The 22986-nt window shown below is 36.6% G+C and overlaps 1 protein-coding gene across 5 annotated transcripts in view; it reads right to left on the bottom strand.

Annotated features, from left to right (window-relative positions):
- Positions 1-22986, bottom strand: part of LOC117434963 (non-muscle caldesmon) — a 64384-nt gene that overhangs the window by 36237 nt on the left and 5161 nt on the right. The window contains exon 1 of one of the 5 annotated variants that reach the window (XM_059002939.1): positions 2862-3221. The exons of the other annotated variants lie outside the window; for them this stretch is intronic. Within the exon in view, the coding sequence (XP_058858922.1) occupies positions 2862-2920 (59 nt within the window). The 5' untranslated portion in view covers positions 2921-3221. Of the gene's footprint in view, positions 1-2861; positions 3222-22986 lie in introns of those variants that run through there. 5 annotated transcript variants of the gene reach the window in all.

Raw genomic sequence — 22986 nt, 5'->3', positions numbered from 1 at the left:
AACTGTCAAGTTTTAAAATAACTCATATATCATGGTGTGATTGATTGGTTATCACATTTTGTGTGTATTCAGTCTCAGTGAGGCTGACTCTTTTTACAGAACCATGAACCACTTAAAGTTACACAGGCTCCACAGAATGTCTTCAATTTAGGGAATAGAAAACTATCTCATCTCATGCATCCATGCATATATTCAAAATAAGCACTGTAGTTCTAAATTGAAAAATAAGAGCAAATACCAATACAGATCACCCCCTTTGTTCAGCTACCAAAACTCACCACATTCTTTTGTTTCTTATCACACTGTAGTAAACTGTGAACAAATGGTTGTAGTTTATAACCAATGAACCAATGATGGACTACCTTAACATAGGAAGTGCTCTGTGTTACAGCACAAATCACTTTTCAAAGTGTTATTGATCAAAACACTACACACTGCAACAGCTCAGACTGACAAAGGAATGGCATAGTAGTACTAAAACAGACACAATCTATTATCCAGACAGTATAATGCTGAGGATATATCTTTCATGCTAGATTGACCTAGCCTCCGTTTTTAAAAGAAAAGAAAATTCAGCATGCATGTTGCCTGGTACACTGGGTGCATTAAGTCAGGGTTTCCCAATCCTGGTTCCTGGAGACCAACTGTGTCTTCTGGTTTTCATTCCAACTGAGTTCTCAATTAAACCCTTAATTGAACTATTCATTAGCTTAATTAGACCTTTTTAATTGTTTTCAGCTTTTAAACAGTTGGAAATTTCAAGTTAACTATACAATTTTATAAGTAATTTGAAATTGGCAACTTTTTAAGAGTGGAGAACAATTAAAAAATGTCTAATTAAGCACATTATTAGTTCAATTAAGGGTTTAATGAAGTAATTGAGAACTCAGTTGGAATGAAAACCAGCAGACACAGTGGGTCCCCAGGACCAGGATTGGGAAACCCTGCATTAAGTAACTCTATAGAATTTGAAGGGTGTAGCCAATGTTACCACTAACACAAAACAAGATGATAAACATACTTAGGAAGAGGATTTTCTACGAAATGTTGATAACCACATTTAAAGACACATAAATCACCCGGATATGTAACAATGCTAAGCTATGTGTGAACTCCAATGTTGTTTGCACATCAGCACTGTTTGTCTGAACTTTTATAAACTTCCCATCACCATTGTGTTACTTAAAACCCAACATGAATTGGAAAGAAAAGTATATTTGGCTTTTTAATGCATGCTCTGCATTTACGTATTACAAAAACTGGGAATGTATAGTTTAAAAGAGGATGGCGGCAAATTAGTCCTGTGCTTTAAGGAATAAGAGATGGTGGGTTTGATTTATGCCTAACAGATTCAAGTCTGAAATTAGCATGGTTGGGCAGCATTGATACTTGGACAGCAAAAGAGGGAGTCTTGACTCTTCCATATGGAAAGTCAATACTTCTTGCAAATATGTCATTGCATAAATGCATCATATCATGAAAAAATGTTACACAATAAAATTGACCCACATGACCTATTAAGTAAGCAGTTGTACACAGTATATGACATAGTAAGCTGTAAATCAGTATGACTAGGAAACTAAGCTTTATAAAGGTTTTGAAAGGGGCATGATACAGTAGTGAGTGTAAAACTAGTTAGGGTATCTGTATCTCACTGACCAACCTGTCTTTAAGAAAACAACTACAGATTGGCATATGTGTGGTTAAAAGCTAGGAATAACAAATAGCGGAAGACAGTGACAGTGGAGAATTGTGATATCTGCCAAATAAAAAGGCCATTCCCTTGTAATATATATGATATACAGTCTGTATGTATTCAAGACATGGTAACAATGGGGAACTCCAGAGCCAGACCAGACATGCTGATGTACAGTACTGGAACAAAGAGACACTCAACAAAAGGGCACAAAGATGAATTCCTAGAAAAGCAGATTTCTGTAATAACTGCAGAGTTTAAGCATTTACATTCTCTCTCTTTTGCAGTGGCTTTAATCTAGACTGGAAGACAGTAAGTATAGCTATAAATCACTCAGAATAAAACACTGCAGGCTGTCAAATGTGACCTTAAACCTCAGCCTAGAGGTTAATCTATGCATTGGGGTCAATTTTATTTCTCTAAATAAAAACAGCAATGTTTCCTATCAAGTGATAAAGAGATACTTAATTATGTAGAAAACATTTGTGTATTTTACCAAAAAATGGAACATGTAGATTATTACTATTAAATATATCTTGCTGGTTGGAATACAATTATGCAGTACTTTATATAATTTTACAGCATTTGTTTGTAATTTGTTGTTTTTTTGTAGTGTGTTGTTTACACTTACAGGCACTTAAGGATACACATTGAAGTTAAAAGGCTTTACTTATAGGCGTTATCATCATAAAAACATTCTAAACCATTGGTCAGATGTCCTTTCTGTTTTTTACCTATAGATATGTGGATTTGAAAAAAAAAAAACACAGGATATTTTTTTTATAAAAAATAACTTTGCCTAATAAACAGGAAACCGATTAGAATTGTTTTAATATAAACATTAGTATGGTGATATATTTTAAATATTTTCAATAAGTTTTTATTTTTTCATTTTTTTTTTATTTTATTTTATCTGGAATTGTTTTACCTTAGCAGAAATAATTGAACCCTTTTTTTCTAGCACTACCTGTCCCTACAGTATCACAGTGGTTGCGAGCCAGACCGCTCTCTCTTTTCCTTCTTTTGTTCATTTCAGAACTAAAGGCAAGGCTCTGTTTAAACCTGCAGAGCCTTGTTGACAAGCAGCAAAACATGCAACTCAGAATCAACCCACCAAGCTTCATTTACACAAAACAATAGTCCCAGAACACTGGTATCCACTCACCTTAAGAGGTTTTGCAAACCTATCTTGCTGGAGTTCCTTCTCACGATAGCACTCGACATGTCTTTTGCTAGCAAAAAGCTTTTGCAGTGAACCCCTTGAGTAAACTCTTGTTTCTGGTGATTAAAAACAACTCTCTCTTCTTTAACAATCCTGCTGGGATGGTGTGAGATTCCAGGAAGGATATATATTTTTTTTTCTTGCTTGCCTTTTCGCAGGGTTGCAGGGTTTCCTCTAAGGTCCTGTCCCCTTTGCTGCCTTGTGAAAATGTGAGAGGGATTCTTTCAGCACAGCTTCTCTTAGTCAGGCTAGCTTAGTCAGTGGCCTGCCTCCCTCATCCTGCATGTGGTTCTCATTGAGAGCTTTAAAAACCTGGCTATGCATCACTTCCCTCCTTTGCCTGAATCCACAGACTGCAGGGTCATGTGACATGTCCTGGGGGAAAAGTAAGATGATACCAAGCTCTCCCCCTATACAGAAGTGTTGCCAGAAACAATTGGAAGCTGTATGGATTTCACCACACACAACACATGCTGCTATCTCCAAAGGCACAACAAACAGATTTAGGGAAGCCTGAGGGATATCTCACAAGAAAATGCTAGGTGCCAGAAAAAAAGTGACAAGGGGCTGAATTTGTATCCTTGCAAGGCATTAAAGGTGTCAAAAGATCACTAACTTACGTGTTCTCGATAGCTCACATAGTCAAAGCTATAACATTATAACTGCCTGATTGCCTCTTGCCTGGGGACTTGGTAGAAAACCTGGCTTTTAAACAAATCATGTAACAGAACACATTGCTAATTAAGACATGGGTAGCTTCCACTATTGCTGTTTTGGCACGCTTGATCTAAAATTAAATTACAAACAGTAAACTCGTTTTGTATTCTTTGAAACTGACTTTTTTAGACGCTTGACATTATGTTAAAATCAATATTAACAGCAATTAGTTTTGCTTCTGTGTCTTGTTGTTTTCTTTAAGAAATGATATAGTGTCTTGCAGTTCTCGGCTCTAGCCCTGAGGCTACATCACACCTGTGTGTAATTTACACATACGTGACGATCATACATTATATGGGTAGTGTGAATTAGTTGAGGTAAAATTACCTTAAACATATTCAGATGAGCTACCACATATACAGACATGCTCAAATTTGTTGGTACCCCTCCACAAAAAACAAAGAATGCACAATTTTCTCTGAAATTACTTGAAACTGACAAAAGTAATTGGCATCCACCATTGTTTATTCCATATTTAAAAGAAATCAGACTTTGCTTTTGATTTTTTATTCAACATAATATTGTAAATAAGAAAACAAATGAAAATGGTATGGACAAAAATGATGGGACCGCTAACCTAATATTTTGTTGCACAACCTTTAGAGGCAATCACTGCAATCAAACGTTTTCTGTAGCTGCCAATGAGACTTCTGCACCTGTTAACAGGTAGTTTGGCACACTCTTCCTGAGCAAACTGCTCCAGCTGTCTCAGGTTTGATGGGTGCCTTCTCCAGACTGCAAGTTTCAGCTCTTTCCATAGATGTTCGATAGGATTCAGATCAGGACTCATAGAAGGCCACTTCAGAATAGTCCAATGTTTTGTTCTTATCCATTCTTGGGTGCTTTTAGCTGTGTGTTTTGGGTCGTTATCCTGTTGGAGGACCCATGACCTGCGACTGAGACAGAGCTTTCTGACACTGGGCAGTATGTTTCGCTCCAGAATGCCTTGATAGTCTTGAGATTTCATTGTGCCCTGCACAGATTCAAGGCACCCTGTGCCAGGCGCAGCAAAGCAGCCCCAAAACATAAGCGAGCCTCCTCCATGTTTCACTGTAGGTATGGTGTTCTTTTCTTTGAAAGCTTCATTTTTTTGTCTGTGAACATAGAGCTGATGTGACTTGCCAAAAAGCTCCAGTTTTGACTCATCTGTCCAAAGGACATTCTCCCAGAAGGATTGTGGCTTGTCAATATGCATTTTAGCAAATTCAAAAGTGGAGTCTTCTTCCATGGAGCCCACTTTCGCTCAAAAAGCGACGGATGGTGCGATCAGAAACTGACGCACCTTCACCTTGGAGTTCAGCTTGTATCTCGTTGGCAGTTATCCTTGGTTCTTTTTCTACCATTTGCACTATCCTTCTGTTCAATCTGGGGTCGATTTTCCTCTTGTGGCCACACCCAGGGAGGTTGGCTACAGTTCCATGGACCTTAAACTTCTTAATAATATTTGCAACTGTTGTCACAGGAACATCAAGCTGCTTGGAGATGGTCTTGTAGCCTTTACCTTTACCATGCTTGTCTATTATTTTCTTTCTGATCTCCTCAGACAACTCTCTCCTTTGCTTTCTCTGGTCCATGTTCAGTGTGGTGCACACAATGATACCAAACAGCACAGTGACTACTTTTCTCCATTTAAATAGGCTGAATGACTGATTACAAGATTGGAGACATGTGTGATACTAATTAAAGAAACTAATTAGTTTGAAATATCACTATAATCCAATTATTTATTATCTTTTCTAAGGGGTACCAACAAATGTGTCCAGGCCATTTTAGAATATCTTTGTAGAATAAGCAATAATTCATCTCTTTTCACAGTTTCTTTGCTTTATTCTATGACATACCAAAGGCATGCAAGTATACATGATGAGTTTTTTCAAACTCTACATGCTGATGATCAGTTAATATGGCACCAGGAAACATGAGTTGTGAAGGGCAACCCAAAAGGAAGTAACTAAAAAATCTTTATAATAGCAGCACACATACTCATTATCGAATAAGTATAAATTAGGAAATGTTTTAAGTGGCATCAACAACTCAAAGTGTTGAATCAGTAAGAATATTACCCAGTTTCTCGTGCCTTACAGCACTCCAAAGAGTGAATTATTTTTACAGATTCAACACTTATCACTCTTTATGCCTTACAAAATACACGTTTGCCAGGGTGTGTGTTTATTGCAAACCCCATGATGTCAGACCTACATAAATCACACCCTCCAATATCTCCTATAATTAATAAAACGACAGCACTATCTTTATCTAATCAGAAATTTATTTTTCTTCTGAATTACTATGCTTTAATTCTGATGACCGTTAGTGGCTGGAAGGCCCAAAAAGGATAACATGTAATTGTTACCTTGTAAGTCTAGTTTCAGTAACTCTAGTTTGACACATGAAGATGGATTAATAAGTTGCGAGGCTGGTGAGTCAGTTAATGTTACTTAAACATTTCTCAAGTGGAAGAATGAAGTCATCCAAAGGAGGTATATCACACACAAGCAATGCCACAGAGGTCAGAACCACCTTAAAGGTTTAAAACAAGAAACAGCTGATAAAAAAAAAATATGTTTTGTTCAAGATGTCCTCTATTGGACTGACAAGCCATTAATGTTCCATTACGTCATAAATATTATTTGTGCTCAGTCTGTGCTTCTTCTCTCTAGTAAACATTTATGTGAAGGTTTATTGTTTATTGTTCATGTGCTGTGGTAGGCATCAGGATATCTCTGTGAATGAGGCTCTTGTAATTAATACATGTTTTATTGCACAATAAAGTATAAATAGCAAATAGAAACCAGGTTGAAGATGTTTTGCAGAGCTGCAAGAGCCAGAACTTTGGATACAATTGTAGGTCAAATTCAGCTCAGGTCCATTTTTTTCTTTCACAAGAAAGAGATCTCATCAGTTTCTCATCACAGGAAAAAAAAACATATTTACTGCTTAAAGGTTAGTGACAGGTTCATCCAGGGTTACATTCCCAAGACACCCACCCAATCCAGCCACACTCACCATTCATTGCAATGATCTGGCATGCTGTATGCCTGCCTGTATGACATTGTAATGCAACAGTGTTAAGGGGTTAGAAAGACTTTGAGAAGGAGTAATGCAGGGGTTATGCAATCCTGTGTTTATGTAAAATCATGGTTGATACAAAGGATTACCTCACACAAGAACAATGGGATTTCCTCTGTCAAATTATCTTCTAAAAATATAAATTTCAGCTTTCAAAACATGTTCTGTGCAGTGTGTTTCGCAGTACTGGTATACTGTGCTGGATACCGGTCAAATTGATTCTCACAGCAACAAGAAAAAGAAACATGACATCAGTATAGGCCAACAGCAATTTCCAAAATGTGCTGAATTCTCTTTTGAGTAACCATTCCAATAGTATCTTCGAAATATATCTGTTTTTGAAAAATTAGCTCTCAGCTCTCGATCATCCCCATTGACCTTTCAACACCAGTTACATACAAAGGTCTGCAGCCAGCTTTTCCAGCACTGGAAACCAGGCACAAGCTCTTTCCTCTGTCTGTGCTGCAGCCATTCCCTGAGGACCAATAACACACGACAATACAGTTACCACGGCAACATGACAGCTATTCAGCCCTGCAGATGTAGCTAATTCTTTAATGATTACATGTAAGACTATTATTGGACAAAGAACACACAGTTTCCAATACACTCCCTAGATCAATGGTTCCTCCCCCTTTAACATGAGTCCGTCTACATAAGCATGCTTTAGAAAACAGCAGCGATCATGCATAGCAATACATGAAAAACAGGGTGCTTTAATGATGTGGAACTGAAACAATCAAGGAAGCTTGGAGTAATGATGGCTATAAACATGGAGGTTGACAATGAGAGAGGCCTAAAGTGGTGAGTAGTTTCAGTTAGTACTACAGTATATTCATACCACACAATCCTTTTTGTTAGAGTAATTGGCCTGGAATACATACCTACGGTACATTAATACATTCATAAATACAGCTGGTTTCACCACTTCTCAGTCATTTTATGTTATTCAACAAGCAGAGCAAATTGTAATCCTCTCATTTCTTCAGTGGGCAGTAGCAGTGCTGCAAGGCCCATGTTCTCTGTGCTAGGTGTGCTGCAGTATCCCAGGGTAAGAGTAATGAAAGAAATGGGGTAGGATCCCATGCAGATACATCAAGTTGCTTTACAGCGAAACACTAGTTTCTCAAATAGCTTCAAATTCCAGCAGTGGTCAGCATTGGTTTGAAGCTGTCCAGAGCCAGCCCTGCTAGTTATCAGCTAGTCTGAGCTGGCTTGGGGGCTCATTGGGCTTGTACCCGCAGCCTCAATGCACTACTTAGTTACATGGTTCAATAACACAAAGCCTTGAAAGTTACTGAAATGAATTGGTATTTAAAATAAAACATTTAAAAAGAAAAATAGTTATAACCAGTTTAAAATCTGATGTCCTTCGGCAGCTTTTACATGGTCTCACGGGGAATGCTGTAAACGAGCAACAACAGTAAATGTATTGTTTTTTACAAGTAGAAATACTTTAAAGATCTTTGTCTTTAATATATAAGACACATTATTCATTGTTTACCTGCCTACCTTAACCGGCTGCTTTTTGGCAATTACATCGATTAGTCTAGCATCAAACACAAAATAAGGGTTTCACCAGCTAACAGCTCTAATGTAGCTCTATTGTTGTGACATTTAATCCAGCCAGTGGCTGAATGCACAGTCATAGCAATTATTAAGAAAGGAAAGAGGAGGGAGGTCATTAGACATGGCTCGCAAATGTGAACTTTGTTTTGCGAATCAGGCAAAAGTACTGTAGATTCCATTCATTATTAAAAGCACTAGTTCCCCAATATATACAGTAGCACAGTTTTACACCATAAAATGCAAATACAGTGTCCTAGAATTCTAAGGAGGATGTACAGTATTGTTTGTGAGTAACAACATGCTTGTGGCAAAGAAAGAACAGACACATTGTATTGCTTTTGGAACAAATTTTATAATGTTTATAATTATTTTTGACTGATAGTTAAACAATGATAAACACTTCCCCATCCTCACAAGTATTTAGTGATGAAGTAATCCAAGTACTTCAGTATCAACTCCCTCCCATGCTTCATATGGTCCTGGCTGTGCATCAGTCTAGTGTAAAGAGTGTTCCAGATTGTGAACCACATGTTACTGGACTTTAGAAGACAACTCTCACCTTCAAGAAGCTCACTGACACATCTAAGATCTTGTCCTTAAGAAATAAGTCCTCCTTTGCATAGTAGATTGTTCCATTCCTGGTTTTACTATGAGTTTAATAAGACACACCTGAGCTTGTTACCTATACACTGTGGCAAATCAAGCTCGTACTAAAACCTGGAAGGCGTGAAACTGCTATGCCAGGAGGAGTCTTATTTCTATCCAGCAGTTATGTGATGCAGACACAAGCGACTGCAAATTAATATCAAAGGCTGCTGGGAAATCTGTGTCCAAGTTTTGAAAAATGCATCCATTAAGAGTAAAAAAACAAATCAGTATATCTCAAAGGATAGCAAGCATACTTGTGCTATACAGTACAATTGTCATTAGAAAGTAAAAGGGAATTTTGCATATTGTCCATGACTGAGATGTGAATGGTGGTACTAAATAAACAGGCTGATATTGATGTCTTTCTGTTAACTGGAAGGTGCATAGCACATGTGCACAGCATGTACAGCATCACATTCCCACGGGTCCACTTCATAGAACATATCCAGCGTAGATAATAGAGCAGACAAAGAATAACTAAAGAAAATGTATTGAGATTTGTTAGCTTCTGGTACTGATAATAGTGAAGACATTATGGACATAAAAGTGCTAAAAATGCCACATAGTGCATTTGCACACTATAACTAATATGGCTCTGCAATGGATACCATTAGGTATCAGTAATACTTCTGATACTGTATGTCACAAAAAGAAAATGTAACCACAGGGATGCTATTCTGCCAATGGCTCATACCATTGTAGCACCCCTTGCAGCTGCCTGAAATGTGCTACTGAACACCTTGCATACATGATTTAATACACAGTGAAGCTGACAAAGAGACTATAGTGAGTGAAGAAACATGCGATCAGCTCCGACAGAATACACAAAGAATACACAATTTGTGATAGGGAAAAAGAATGTGGCCTTTTTCCAGTGAGTCAAGGACATAGGTCCCATGCCAGGTAATACAAAGGCTTGGGTAATTGTATTTATTTGTTGTAGTATCCTTATTATTTGTGAACAGACCAACTGGATTCTGACCTTGTCAGATATCTGAAGCTAAGCAGGTGGGCCTGGTGAATATGTTGAACTCAGTAAGGGCGTGAACTCAATGCCCCAGCATGTAAAGAGCAAACTTTCTGTTGGATGTAGGTTTATGGTTAGCCTGCCCACTATCGAAGGACCAGTTTCCCACAGACCCCTTTAAACACCTACAAATCCAACTACAAAACCTATAACTAAACTTAATAGGGGGAGAAAACATCAAACACAGAAAGAGGAGGCTGTGTTTACCAGGAAAAAGGACAAGGTTCAGAAATAGAATTGCACATCCATTTTGATACATACCATACTATATGAAACAATTAACATTATCTTCAATAAAATTCATACAGCAAAAAACCTGTAGGTTTTCACTCTTTTGTAGAGCAGAGTTGTGTATTGTATATGCTATTCTGTATACATTGCTATTAGGGACAGGAGATCACTTAAAACTAGATTTTGCATCTCAGTGATCAGGTTAGTTTACTTTATTTCTTGTCCCCTGTCTCATAAAAGAAAGTAACCATATTTTGCAACTTTAAAACATACTATTAAAACATTATTGTTTTTCTTCAGCAGGTATCCCAACCATATATTTTTTCAACGCCTTTGTACAACACTTTTTTTTAAATTAAATTTCTTGCAATCACCACCTTGTCTTGTAATAAGTAACATAAAAGGCTAAGTTGCATTTTTTCATGACGATGTAATTCAACTTTACCGAAATTGAAAACACAGAGTGGTTGCAAATATTTCTCATTTTAACCTGAACCTAGAGACTGATAAATGTAGCATCACATTTGTCAACATTCCTTATAAGGGCATCTTGTTAACGATTTGAGTCAAGAGAGAACCAGGGCATAGTATCTTCTTACAGCGAGCACTGGCCTGTGACAGACAATGCAGCTATTCAAGATTTTTGGAGAGGTCAGTGCGACACTCCCTCAGACACTCTCACTCTCCCTCTTTTTGAAGTGTGGTTTATTTCAGGACATTGTACTATACCACTGCCCCTTAGTTCAGAACTCTTGCATTACTACTTGCTTGCTTGCTTGCTGCTATATCACTTGATAAGCCAGCTTGCAGCAATAGGAGGGCATATAGGACAGCTAAGTAACCTGTTTAATAATATTGTTCAGGAAGCAAGACAGATTGATCAGCTTGCAGCATTCTTAGACAGCATGTTCTAAGAGTGCTCGGGGAACTAATTACTTTACATCAAAAACATATGTGATAGATACTCATGTCTCCTGCGTTCTAGAGGAAACCAATTTGTTCTGGATGTGTAAGTGGCCATACCAGCAGATATGTTATGGCAGGTTCTTATAATCAGTGGCAGACATAAAAGAGAATTGATGGGCATAATGCACTGACTTTACTGTTTGACTCAGATCCAAAAATGTTTGGCAATAGATCCTGAAAACACACGACTGGCATTTATGGCTTAAAAATCCACAGATTTATTGACCTATTACGACTTTTAGGGATCATTTGTTTTTTATTTAAATTCAGATTTCCACATAAGTTGTACTTCAGTTTCTTCCGGTAATTGAAAAAGACAGCAATTCTCTCTGAGGAAGCTTATAAGCAAAAAGATACGATTTCCCTGTTGTCAATTTTTAAAAAAAATGCCATGGTGAAAATAGTCTGCTGTTTTCTAGTTGGTTTAAATGAGCATTTTATCACAGAAGTAACTAAACAGAACTAACTAGAACCAACATGAGCAGCTGTTGCTTTTATGAATTCATTAAAACAATAATATGGATGAGATTACATGTACAGCAGTGTGGCAATGTGCCCCGCCCCTGTGTGCAATTGTGTGTTATGTGTTGTATGTTGCGTGTGTAAATGTTGGTGTATAGTCATTGGTACACGGGATATAAACGGGTCTGTGTTTCACGTGTATTTAAAAAGTGTAGATTTGTATTTAGGCACGAGGAGAGCACAAATCACTTCACGTGCTGGTTAAATGTAATATGTGAGCACGGGGTTGCACAGAATTAATTCACGTGCTGGGATTCAAGTGAATAATTAATTAGTAATTGAATCCCAGCACAATAGTATATATAGACGCACATTTCTTGCACTCAGGGTTGGTGTTCGGTGAGTGGAGAACGAGTGTGGAGAAGGAGAAACTAAATAGTGAAAGAACGTAAATATTAGTGTTATCTGCTCACCGTGTTTTGTTCGTCTGTCTGTGCACTGTCTAGTCCGTTTTGTCTGTCTGTTTATTTTGGCGTGTAGTGCCGTGTCCCGTGTTTTCTGTTTAAACCTTTTATTTTGTCATTAAACGCTGAGTGCAGCCATTGCACTCAGCATTTCTCATCACCATCACCGTCTCTGTGTATTCCTTTTCTGGTCTGACGCCACCCACTCTGGCCGTCTTTGTGACAAGCAGTTATGTATATATGGAATCAAATATAAAGAAATTACCTTGTACTGTACATATCCAACTGTATAAACATTACAGTAGACCTCTAAATGTGACTTGTGTAATTTGACAATAGTTAAACTTTTAGGGAAATGTTTACATGTGTAACACTTGTAAAACATGTAAATGTTTACACTCTAAGCTATTAACATCCCTATACTGCAGTATAATTTAAAAGTGAAGGATGTATACAAAGTTGGAGGAATACTGGTTTATACATTTCAAAGACATTTCTATCTTTCCACTTTAAGAGCACTTCAAAGTCATGACTATTAGCCCTATTGAATACTCTTCATTGTTTGACTTTTTCTTTCAAACTTCTTTTCCAAGAAGGTCCTTGGCATTCCCAGATGGATTGAAATAAGTGGAAATTTGTGGCCAATCTATTTATCTTTTTCCTTTTTGTCAACAAACAAATTCTGGATAACCTTTGTCCTGTGGCTGGGTTATCCATCATCCACACTGATGAAATCACCATCTGGATGGAAGCCCATTCCTATTCATTTTGCAACCTTTTTTCCCCAGAACATTATTATTATTATTTATTTCTTAGCAGACGCCCTTATCCAGGGCGACTTACAATTGTTACAAGGTATCACATTATTTTTACATACAATTACATTCTTTTTTACACATTATTTTTACATACAATTACCCATTATACAGTTGGGTTTTTACTGGAGTAATCTAGGTAAAGTATCTTGCTCAAGGGATTGAACACACAACCTTCCGGTCAAGAGTCCAGAGCCCTAACCACTACTCCACACTGCTGCCCAATCAACAGACAATAGCTGCAAAGCTGTATGTTCAGTAAAATTCAAGCAGTAATGAAATTAAATTATTAACTGGGAGGTGGGAAATAAAGTTGTTATACTGGGAGTCTTGGGTAATATGCTGGGCATTAATGTCACAGTCAACTACAGCTAACATTGTAGTTCAGAACCCAACTGTATACAGGGCCGTAATAATAATAAAAAAAAGGCGAACCGATATTGCAGAACTAAGAAGAGTTTATGAATACGGCCCACAGGTATAACAATGATATCCTGGAGAAGAGGATCACACTATAACATCATGGCCATACTATTTTTGGCCATATTATTATAACATTTTCCAACCACAGGAATTTGCAGCAAGTCATTTTTGTCTCCTGTTTAAATTGGCACAGTACAGTACGGCGTTGTCTGGAGAGGACATTTCGTACAAGTTAGGGTGCTCCAACCTCTCGGTATAAAACGGATCATTTTCCATTTTGGGTGATCACTTGGAAAATAAAATGCCATTTGTTGGAATCTTCTTTCTTCTGCGAAGGTAGTAATCCATCACCATCTGAATCGATATCTGTTTGGACACTGTAGGGGATTTCTTGCTGTGAAATGGCTTGTGTAGCTTTAGCATTGACATGCTGACAGCTTTATCTACCAATAAGGAGTAGGTGCTTTAGCAGAAAAAAAAGCAAATACTGAGCAAACACTGCAGACTACAAAGGGCCCTGTCACACATCTGGCATCCTTTAGACCAGTTGGGCTCAGCAACCACACCACGAAACCTAGACGTCGTATTATAGTTTCAGAATTATTTTTAAGAATATCTTATCATTTGAATTTCTAAATGTAAGAACGGGCAGGAGTTCAAAGATCATCAGTTCGTTGAATGAAATGAATCTGGTGAGCCCATAAGGACCCCTTCCTAGACTGTAGTCTACAGCATCATCATCACCACTAAATTTGCATTAGTCATTCAAAACTGTTATTGCTGAAGCAGTGAGGTCTGGCATAAGCTTTTGTTTATTAATAAAGAAACAGTATAATACATAATATGGTTTGCTGATTTGGGCATTAAATTTCAGGTTCCTAAAATAAATACTTATTTTACCATCAAGCACCATTTATTCCAGGTTTTAGATTTCAGGACTGCTATTCCTAAATAACATAAATACCACAAAATACCAGTCTTAAAATGTTGGTTCATTTGAGGTCTTAAACGTAAAAACCAAATTAAAAAAATATATATATATATTGCTGGAAAGTCCACTAACCGTCTGGCAGCAGCAGTATGCCAGCTGAAGGAAAAGGTGTAAGTTTAAGCAATACCACACGTGCTTGTAGAATTGTTGCACTCCTAGGCATGAGGCAAAGCCAAGTGCATCAACCACTTTGTTGTGTGGTAATCTCACAACAATGCACAGCTTGAAAAAGAAAAACTTGAGTAGGATAAGATAAGAAATTTAGCGATCTCTCAAGAGATCCAACAAGTACCCTGTTGTCTACCAATAGTACTACTTGGATTCTCTGATCACACAAGCCATTATATAAACCACCTTTTCAATAACTGTAAAAGAACTTGCTGATAAGACCAGCTGACCTTTTGTTATTCTTACCCTGCGTTATACAAATAACCCATCCTAACCCCTTCATGGATCCCCTGTGCTGAGACATGCTTTTCAGTTCTTGACCTTGTTAGTCCTATTGTGCCAGCGCTACTTTTCATGGAAAACAAGCATGCGGTGGTTCATAGTTTTACTTGGGGAGCTTAATAATAATAGTAAAAAGAAACTATGGAAGTATGTTAATAGAGTAAAATAAATCTGTGCTAGAGCTGGCCCCCTCTGATTTTATGAGTTAGGACTATTTATAATGCAGTTTTATAGCACTCTCCTGAGGTTTTACAACACGCACGCAACAATGTACACAGGTTGACTTATACACCACTATAATTGCACTCTGGATTACAGCATTTGGATGCAGAGAATTTCATTAGCTTACTACTTTATGTATTGTTTTGCAAAGACTCAATGGAAAATGTATTGTAATGCAGCTAAGTGTCTAGACAGAAGTCACAAGAGCATTAGGGCCATCAGCCGGAACATTATTATGATTTTGAATATACAGCAGTTTGAGCACTGTCTGGTCATACTGTATTCAGTGATTTACCATTTTCCTTTTTACCCAGGTTTTGATGCTTTTGAGTGGTTCTGAATTATGTTGCTCCAATATTAGAGTTTCCAGACCACAACATTCCACATACTGTACTGCAGTGTAAATGAAGAGAAGCTCTTTGAATGTTAGGTTTAGATCTGAGTACATTTCAAACGCACATTGTAACACCACCTAATAACAAACAGGGAATGAAACACAGTTCAAACGTTTAGAAAAGCAGATAACGTCTCATCTTGTAATCATACACCACACAGACAGGAGGCATTTACGCTTGCATTTCTAACTAGCTAGCAGCTAAATCAGCTGCTGCTATGAAAGGGTATCTACCTGGGCAGGCAGATTGTGAACAGTAAAAAGGGAATTGAAAGCTTAGAAAAACAACATACAAAAAACATAAACATTACTGTTAAAGGTATTTAATCTTTTACTTCATAATGTCAGCATGACCAGTTTTATCACTGCAAACAGCACACTGTCCAAACCCCACTTCCATACCATGCTTAAATAGTAAAAGCATAGGTTTGTTATCTACACTATCTATTCAGGGGTACTAATCAAATATTCTCCTACTACTGTAGCTCAATGAATCAGCACTGTCCTATTAACAAAAGCTGATGGAAAGAGCCCTGGTTACAATCAGCAATTAGGTGCAGCACTGAGCTTCACCATTCATCAAATGTATAGTAAGGTCATAGTGCAGCTCTGATAAAGACGCGTTATCTTTGGACTGCTTCAGAAATGTCTGGGTATATGTCATTCTATGGATACACAATGAAAAAAATATGTATTGCATTGAAACTTTGCAGAAGGCCTCAAGCAATTAGATATGGAAGCCTAAGAATTTTGAAAAGCACTGTAACAACAGCTTAGTTCAAAGAAAAAAATGTATTTCGAAACAAACGTTCCAGCAATCTGTCTTCTTCTGTGTGCTTTATTTAACACGCTTGTATTTTAAACTTTAAAATGTTGACCTTTTCTGTGTGCATTTTTATATAGCATTTTAGGCACTCATTAAGGTGATGAAAAACAGAGATGTACAAGAGAATATTTTGGCAAAACTAAGAACTCCACATTTTTGATCAATTAGTTAGCTAAATATTTATGTCAGCATAAATTCAATAAAAGATGTTTTTAGTGACTCGTGGATGTAAAACATAGTGGGCTCTATTTTGCATAGAGAAACACATTTTAAATCATATTTTTACAAACAGTGCCCCCCTATAATTTTGACTTTCCACTTTATTTTTTATTGTATCTAGTGATGGTAATATGAGGGAAATGAATCACCCCTAAAACACCAGTGGGATGTCTATAGTGTAAAATCGTGTCAGTGTTTTGATCTGCCACTGTTTGGATGATTAAAATAGATTGGGTTGTAGCAGAGATTCATTCATTTTTTCTGTGCTCTTACCTCCTAGATTCTGTTTCCTGGCTTGAGGGAATTCATGCACAATACAGTGTGTAAAGAGATGGGTACAGGAACATTATGAGATGGGTATAGGAACATTATGAGATGGGTATAGGAACATTATGAGATGGGTATAGGAACAGTATGGCTTAGCAGGCACTTCAGTCTGCACGTGGGACCATTGGCTGTTTTCAAATAAAAAATACTGAATACGAAGAATCGGGTTCAGTCACCCAGCCATTTATCTACCAGTTTCTGAATGCATTCAGTTATTGCATAATTGCATAAGTTAATAATTGAGATATTACAGAAATACTGAATAAGTTAGCATTGTATAGTTTCCTCTGCTTTCAGTGGATAGCTATCTTAAGGCTTTTAAATACCAGTGCCAACACTTTTATATTATATTCTGGGGTTGCACATAATGTAAACATCTATCCCATTGTATGGAAAGTCTGTTGTATTTTTCATTGTCAGCATTCTTGGAAAAACAATTCCCATTGACACTATGCACACATGAGATGACAATAACCCAACTTCTATTTTTAGAAAGAAAAGCCACCTATTTTTCACACATTTAACCACATTCAGTAACTTACTAAATAATTAACATGCTTGTCAATTACTTTTAAAAATTATACAATGTAGATGACACAAACCATGAAGCACATGTTAAAATAATAAGCCACCACAACCTTGTCCTTTACTTTATATGTGTGAAGAAACCCTACACCTTAAAGGTTTCTGCAGTAATAAATATACTAAGTATGTTACAGTAGACACTTGCAGCAACAGATGGTTGAGGTATTGACATTAATAATATATTTTACCAAGACCCACAGTGTGGTATCACTTCTTACATACATCTACACCGCTAGTGACATTAGTGACCAGAGCTCCTACAGTATGCATCCACCAAAATACTAATGCTTGGGAATAACTCTAAAATACTCATGGGGTATATTATCAAGACTTGGGTTAATATAAGGCTTTTTGCTACAGGAGACCTGCATTCAATTTTGGTATAAGTGACATGACAATTTTGCCCAGAAGTCCATCATATGAAAACACAATACAATTCAGTATACTAGCCTTTGCAGGCAGTGCCAGAAATAAACAGAAGCCTATTATTGAATAGGGAGACGGAACTGAACTTACAGAAAGGGTGATCCTCCCAGGCAGACTTGAGGCAGGATTATTTGCAGGTAAAACTATAAGACAAGTAGACAAAAGTCTTGGAAAATTAATTAATTCGCCCATACCCCTAAAACCAACCCTAGCTACGCCACTGGCTCATACGTTTATTATTATTTATGAGAGAATTTTATAATTACAGGTTTGAAGGTACAAAAAGAACAGCATAAGTAGCATTATGTGTTTATCAGCTCAGTAAAGAAGGACAGCATACGTTATCTACACCTCAGGCAATTAGACGATTCAATCCTGCCAGCTAAGAGAGGGAGGAGTTGGAGAGAAACAGATGGGACCCTTTTGTGATCACTGTGAGTGGGTGTGCTTCCTGTTTTCATTACACACCCTGGGCTATATCCAGGTGCAGGAAAGCAGCACCACTGTTTGATTAAACATGGAGAGAAAAGATTAAATAAAAAAATCTGAATTGCCGTTATGTGCCACTTGAACTCTAGATACCTACTGATCTGCAGACTGAGAGGATTATGCTAATTAATTAATTAAGACGGATCAACTTAGGCATTACTTCTACTTCAGAGAATTAGCATCATATGTATTGAATTAAAAAATGTAGAGGATTTAAAGGTAAATTAATAAATATCACAGGACTTTGGAACGCTACTTTGTATTTCATTGTAACTATAAGGAAGTTGGTACCCTGTAATTGTATCATTTTCAAAACCTGCAAATGAGTGAAGTACATTATGTGCAGAATTTGGTTCTCAAAAACAGTATGACTTTATGGGATAATATAACCCCAGCAGGGAATATACTGAATAGCAAAACTGTGTAACACTTTACATTAAGTTCTCCAATTACTGTGTATTTACATACTAGTTACTTAGTAAATACACGTGTACTTACACATATTTACGTATTTTTGCACGATATATAGAATTACACAATTGTATCAGAAAAGGGTTAGGGTTATGGGGGGGTTAGGGTTAGGTTTTACACATTAAGTATATTGAAACTATGTATAATAACATTGTAGTTATGTGTAAGCACACATGTATTTACTAAGCTATGTAAATACACAGTAATTAGAGACGCTTAATGCAAAGTGTTACCCACAATTGTGTTTTTTCTCATTAAGTTACATCTTATATGCACCTCATCCATCACTTGAGAAACCAATGACGATGACGTCAAAGTGTTTTCGTACCTATTCACCAGACTTCCCATGCCATACAATTATGCTGACAAGTGAAATTAGTTCAGAACTTAATTGGCAGCCCCTACTTGAGAAAGGCCCAGGACTGAATGGCAGGTTGTGTTCAGATGAGTACTGAGGCCTGATCGCTCACTGTGAGGGGAAGATCTCAAAGCACAGCGTGAGCATTATAGCAACAAAACCAAACAAAATGCCTCAGCTGTTAAATCAACCTCAGGCTATTTTTATCTTTTCAATATTTGTTCTGAGGTAAGGGGTTTGCGTTAAGAATATTTCAAGCATTTGATCAGCCTGGATATGGGGACAGTTGTGGGTGGGGTGAAACTGGACCTCTGCTAAGAGGTCTTGCATTTCACAATCCAGTGCTACATTTCAACTTGAGAGGCTCTCTTTTGAAATAACCTTCATGGGTGAAGTTTGTGGGATACGTGATCTTTAACTGTTTCAGCATTGTGGACCTGTACACAGACAACATCACTTCAAATCACTGACCATTATAGGAAAGATAACGCCACTTAAAATGGAAGACCAGTAAACTAATACGATATCCAATTGTTATTTATTTTGAAGTCACTAATGGCCAATACACTAAATGCACCATAGTTGATTCTTGCTAGCTCTGTTTCTTATTTTATAAAACAGTGGTGCAAATGGAGTATGCTGACAATGCTGACAAATTGTTTGTGAATATTAGGATAAAAGTCACTAATTAAGGGGGGGGGGGGAAACAAATGAATGACCCAGCAAAAATGATTGGACATCTGGGCTTAATCAGTTTTGGCCCGACAAATCAGTTAAAAATCTGACTTATCCACTATTAGCCTTTTTTCACAGACATGACCAACTTGTTAATTACCAGTAAGTTAGTGGGGTCTAGGTGGACACAGAATAGCAGAGAAGTGTTTTGCACTTCAATACTGCAATTGCCATTGTTGTTACATCATGATAATACACCAACACGATTTCCAAGGATATCTGCAACAAAGACAAAAGTGTGAACCAATGAAGTCCATGAACTTGCAAGCCACTACTGACACCTCTTTTCAGCCTGGCATAGCCATAGTAGAATACTCCTGATTTTCTTAGCACTGGACTGCTAAGAACACCACATGTACAGACTATTAGTGAATTTGTACAGGGATTGAAACAAGTAACATCCAGTCACGCCTATCACTGTGCATTATAATGATTTCTACCAGATGCAGAAACCAGGTAGATTTCAGACGCCAAAGCTAGAATAAGTTAAGTCTCTTGCGGAAAAATATCAGGTTGCTTTATCCACCTTAAACTCACCAACATCTGAAATGAATCTTCCCATCAGTGAAATTCTGTTCTCTGAAGACCTCTTGTCACAAACTGTTCCACAGCACTGTGCTGACTGCTGTTTAGCTTGGCTAATAAAACAGATTCATATACATCGAATGCCTCCAGAGCCTAATCCCCTCCACATACATTCAAGTATGAATAATGATGGTTTTTTCTGAGTCTACAATAAAGGGTTTACTGAAATCATGTATTAGCCCAGCCAAGTAACAGATTGCTGCTGAATTTCAGGCAATGAAATAACAGGACTTGTTGAGTCGTGTTGTTAAAAGTTTTTTTTTTTTCCAGGCACCTGCAACACAGGAACAGTTCACACCAAATTTGTATTTGTTTTCATAGATTGTATATGCACGCTTATAGAAAGACAAAAATGTAATGTACAAGGACATATTTAAATGCAATCCTAAATTAATGTGGTCAGCAGTTTTTATTATGAAAAAAAACACTGACCGTTTCATTAGAATTACATTCTGTTCAGTTCTTAACTCTGAACCAGTATATCATTATATAAGCAGCAATACCTGAGATGAAGATCAGGGCCCTGAATGAAAACAAGGTTAATTATTTATTAGTAATGCACGCTGCCTTGTGTAATGTTTACCCTTGATCACATTTGGAAGTTTCAAGAGTCCTAATTTAGTAGGTATCAAGCAGATTTATAATGACATTGGTAACACCTTAAAATAATGTCTGTGATTTCATAATGAATTCCAACTAAATACCACAAGAATAACACCTGAATATCTTATTCCTCTGAGTTCTGAAGTAATTCATTTTTAATTCTGCCCCGTTAACTCGTTAATTACCTGTATTTAATCCATGTTCCTTTGTAAGAAATGATGTTGATCACATGTACAAGGCATGCATTCATGCATGAATGAACACTTCTCACAATCCCCTGGTGAGTGAGTCAGAGGGTATGAATTAGTGAAGAATAAACAGTGAAGGGAGAGAGGGGAGAGGGGAACAAAATGTTTTAAAGCATGATGAATTAACAGGGCTGAATGCAAAATCAATAACTTCAGAACTCATTAGCATAACATTAACCTGATATCATTCCTGCTTTGTTATAGTCGACTGTGCCTATAATGCAGAAATGTGTGCCGCAGAAACACAGCTGAACTCCTCAATAAGAGGTTTATAGCACCACAGAAAAGCCCCTTTATTAAAATGGTAATGGAAATATCTGGCAGTGGCCACTGGTGTTTTGCGGTTTGGGAAAAAATGAAAGCGATATTTCTACAGATTTCTAGTAACATCTGGTTACATCATGTCTGCATTGCAATCTTTATATCCCAAGTGAGAATCAGAGATTTCACATCAACGAAAATAAGCATTTAGTCCTTTGAGTGCACTTAATAATTTAACACACATAGCACAGATTATTTATTTATTTATTTGCACTTTGGAAAAACCTAATTGAACAAAGAATAGAACACTGCTGACATGGACTTCTAACATTGAATCCTTTATTAGATTATAATAGCTAAAAAATCCTTTCTATCCAGCTTGATTTTATATTTTAAACAGCTCTTTTTGCTTGGTTTCACAAAATCTGTATATATACTGTATATATATATATATATATATATATATATACATATATATATATATATATATATATATATATATATATATATATATATATATATATATATACACAGTAACTTTTCTTCACAATTTTTACAGACAACAACCAAATAAAGAGACTAACATGCACTGTGGGATGTTTATTTTTTATTTAAAAAGTGGAAGTGTTATTCATCTTTGAATATACCCAACAAACCATTATACTGTTAAATGGCAATGTTGCAGCTTTGTATTTACTGTACTCAAGTAACACATTCCAGCAAACAGAACACTATGAATTAAGATAGGAAACAGAATACAATGGCATTGCTGTATTCTTGTCTGGACAAGTAGTTTTAACAGATGGGACTGGAATAAAGAAATATGATATACGTAACATTTATTTAAATGTCTGTATTGAAATATGTTTTACATTTTTAGTTTGAACTTTAAATTGACAGCTAATATTGTAATGCAATATGCAACAAAAAGAAAACTAAACAAAGAAGCCCTCTGGTGATTTAAATGTAAAATAAATATTATATTAAATCCTGTGCAATTGAAAGCAGAAAATCTGTTTCATACTTATTTTTTGTGAATTAGAATTTAAATTAAATTCAGCTGAAAAAAGGTTATTATTATTATTATTATTATTATTATTATTATTATTATTATTATTATTATTATTATTATTATTTAGCAGACGTTTTTATGCAATGTCACAGCCTACATCTGTAAAGCACTCTATAATGATGGTCCACTATGAAAGGTGCTATTTAAAAATAAAGATATTATTATTTGTATGACTGAAGCAGAATAATTATACACACCAACACCACCTGCTGGATATTTAATGTATTACAGATATCATTGTCGTGTACCTTTAAAGTTTTATAGTCAAAATACATTATTTGCCAAAACATGCCTAATCTCACTTTGTGTTGAACAGGAAATACCCATCAGAACTCAACTAATCCAACTGCTTAAAACATTTTGACATTACACCATTACTGTATTTGCCCTATTTCCTTGGATAAAGGCATCTGCC

The sequence above is a fragment of the Acipenser ruthenus genome, chromosome 28 (assembly GCF_902713425.1).
Source record: "Acipenser ruthenus chromosome 28, fAciRut3.2 maternal haplotype, whole genome shotgun sequence".
NCBI classification, from domain to species: Eukaryota; Metazoa; Chordata; class Actinopteri; order Acipenseriformes; family Acipenseridae; genus Acipenser; species Acipenser ruthenus.
Note: the sequence above shows the minus strand (reverse complement) of the source record. Positions and strands in the feature narration are given on the sequence as shown.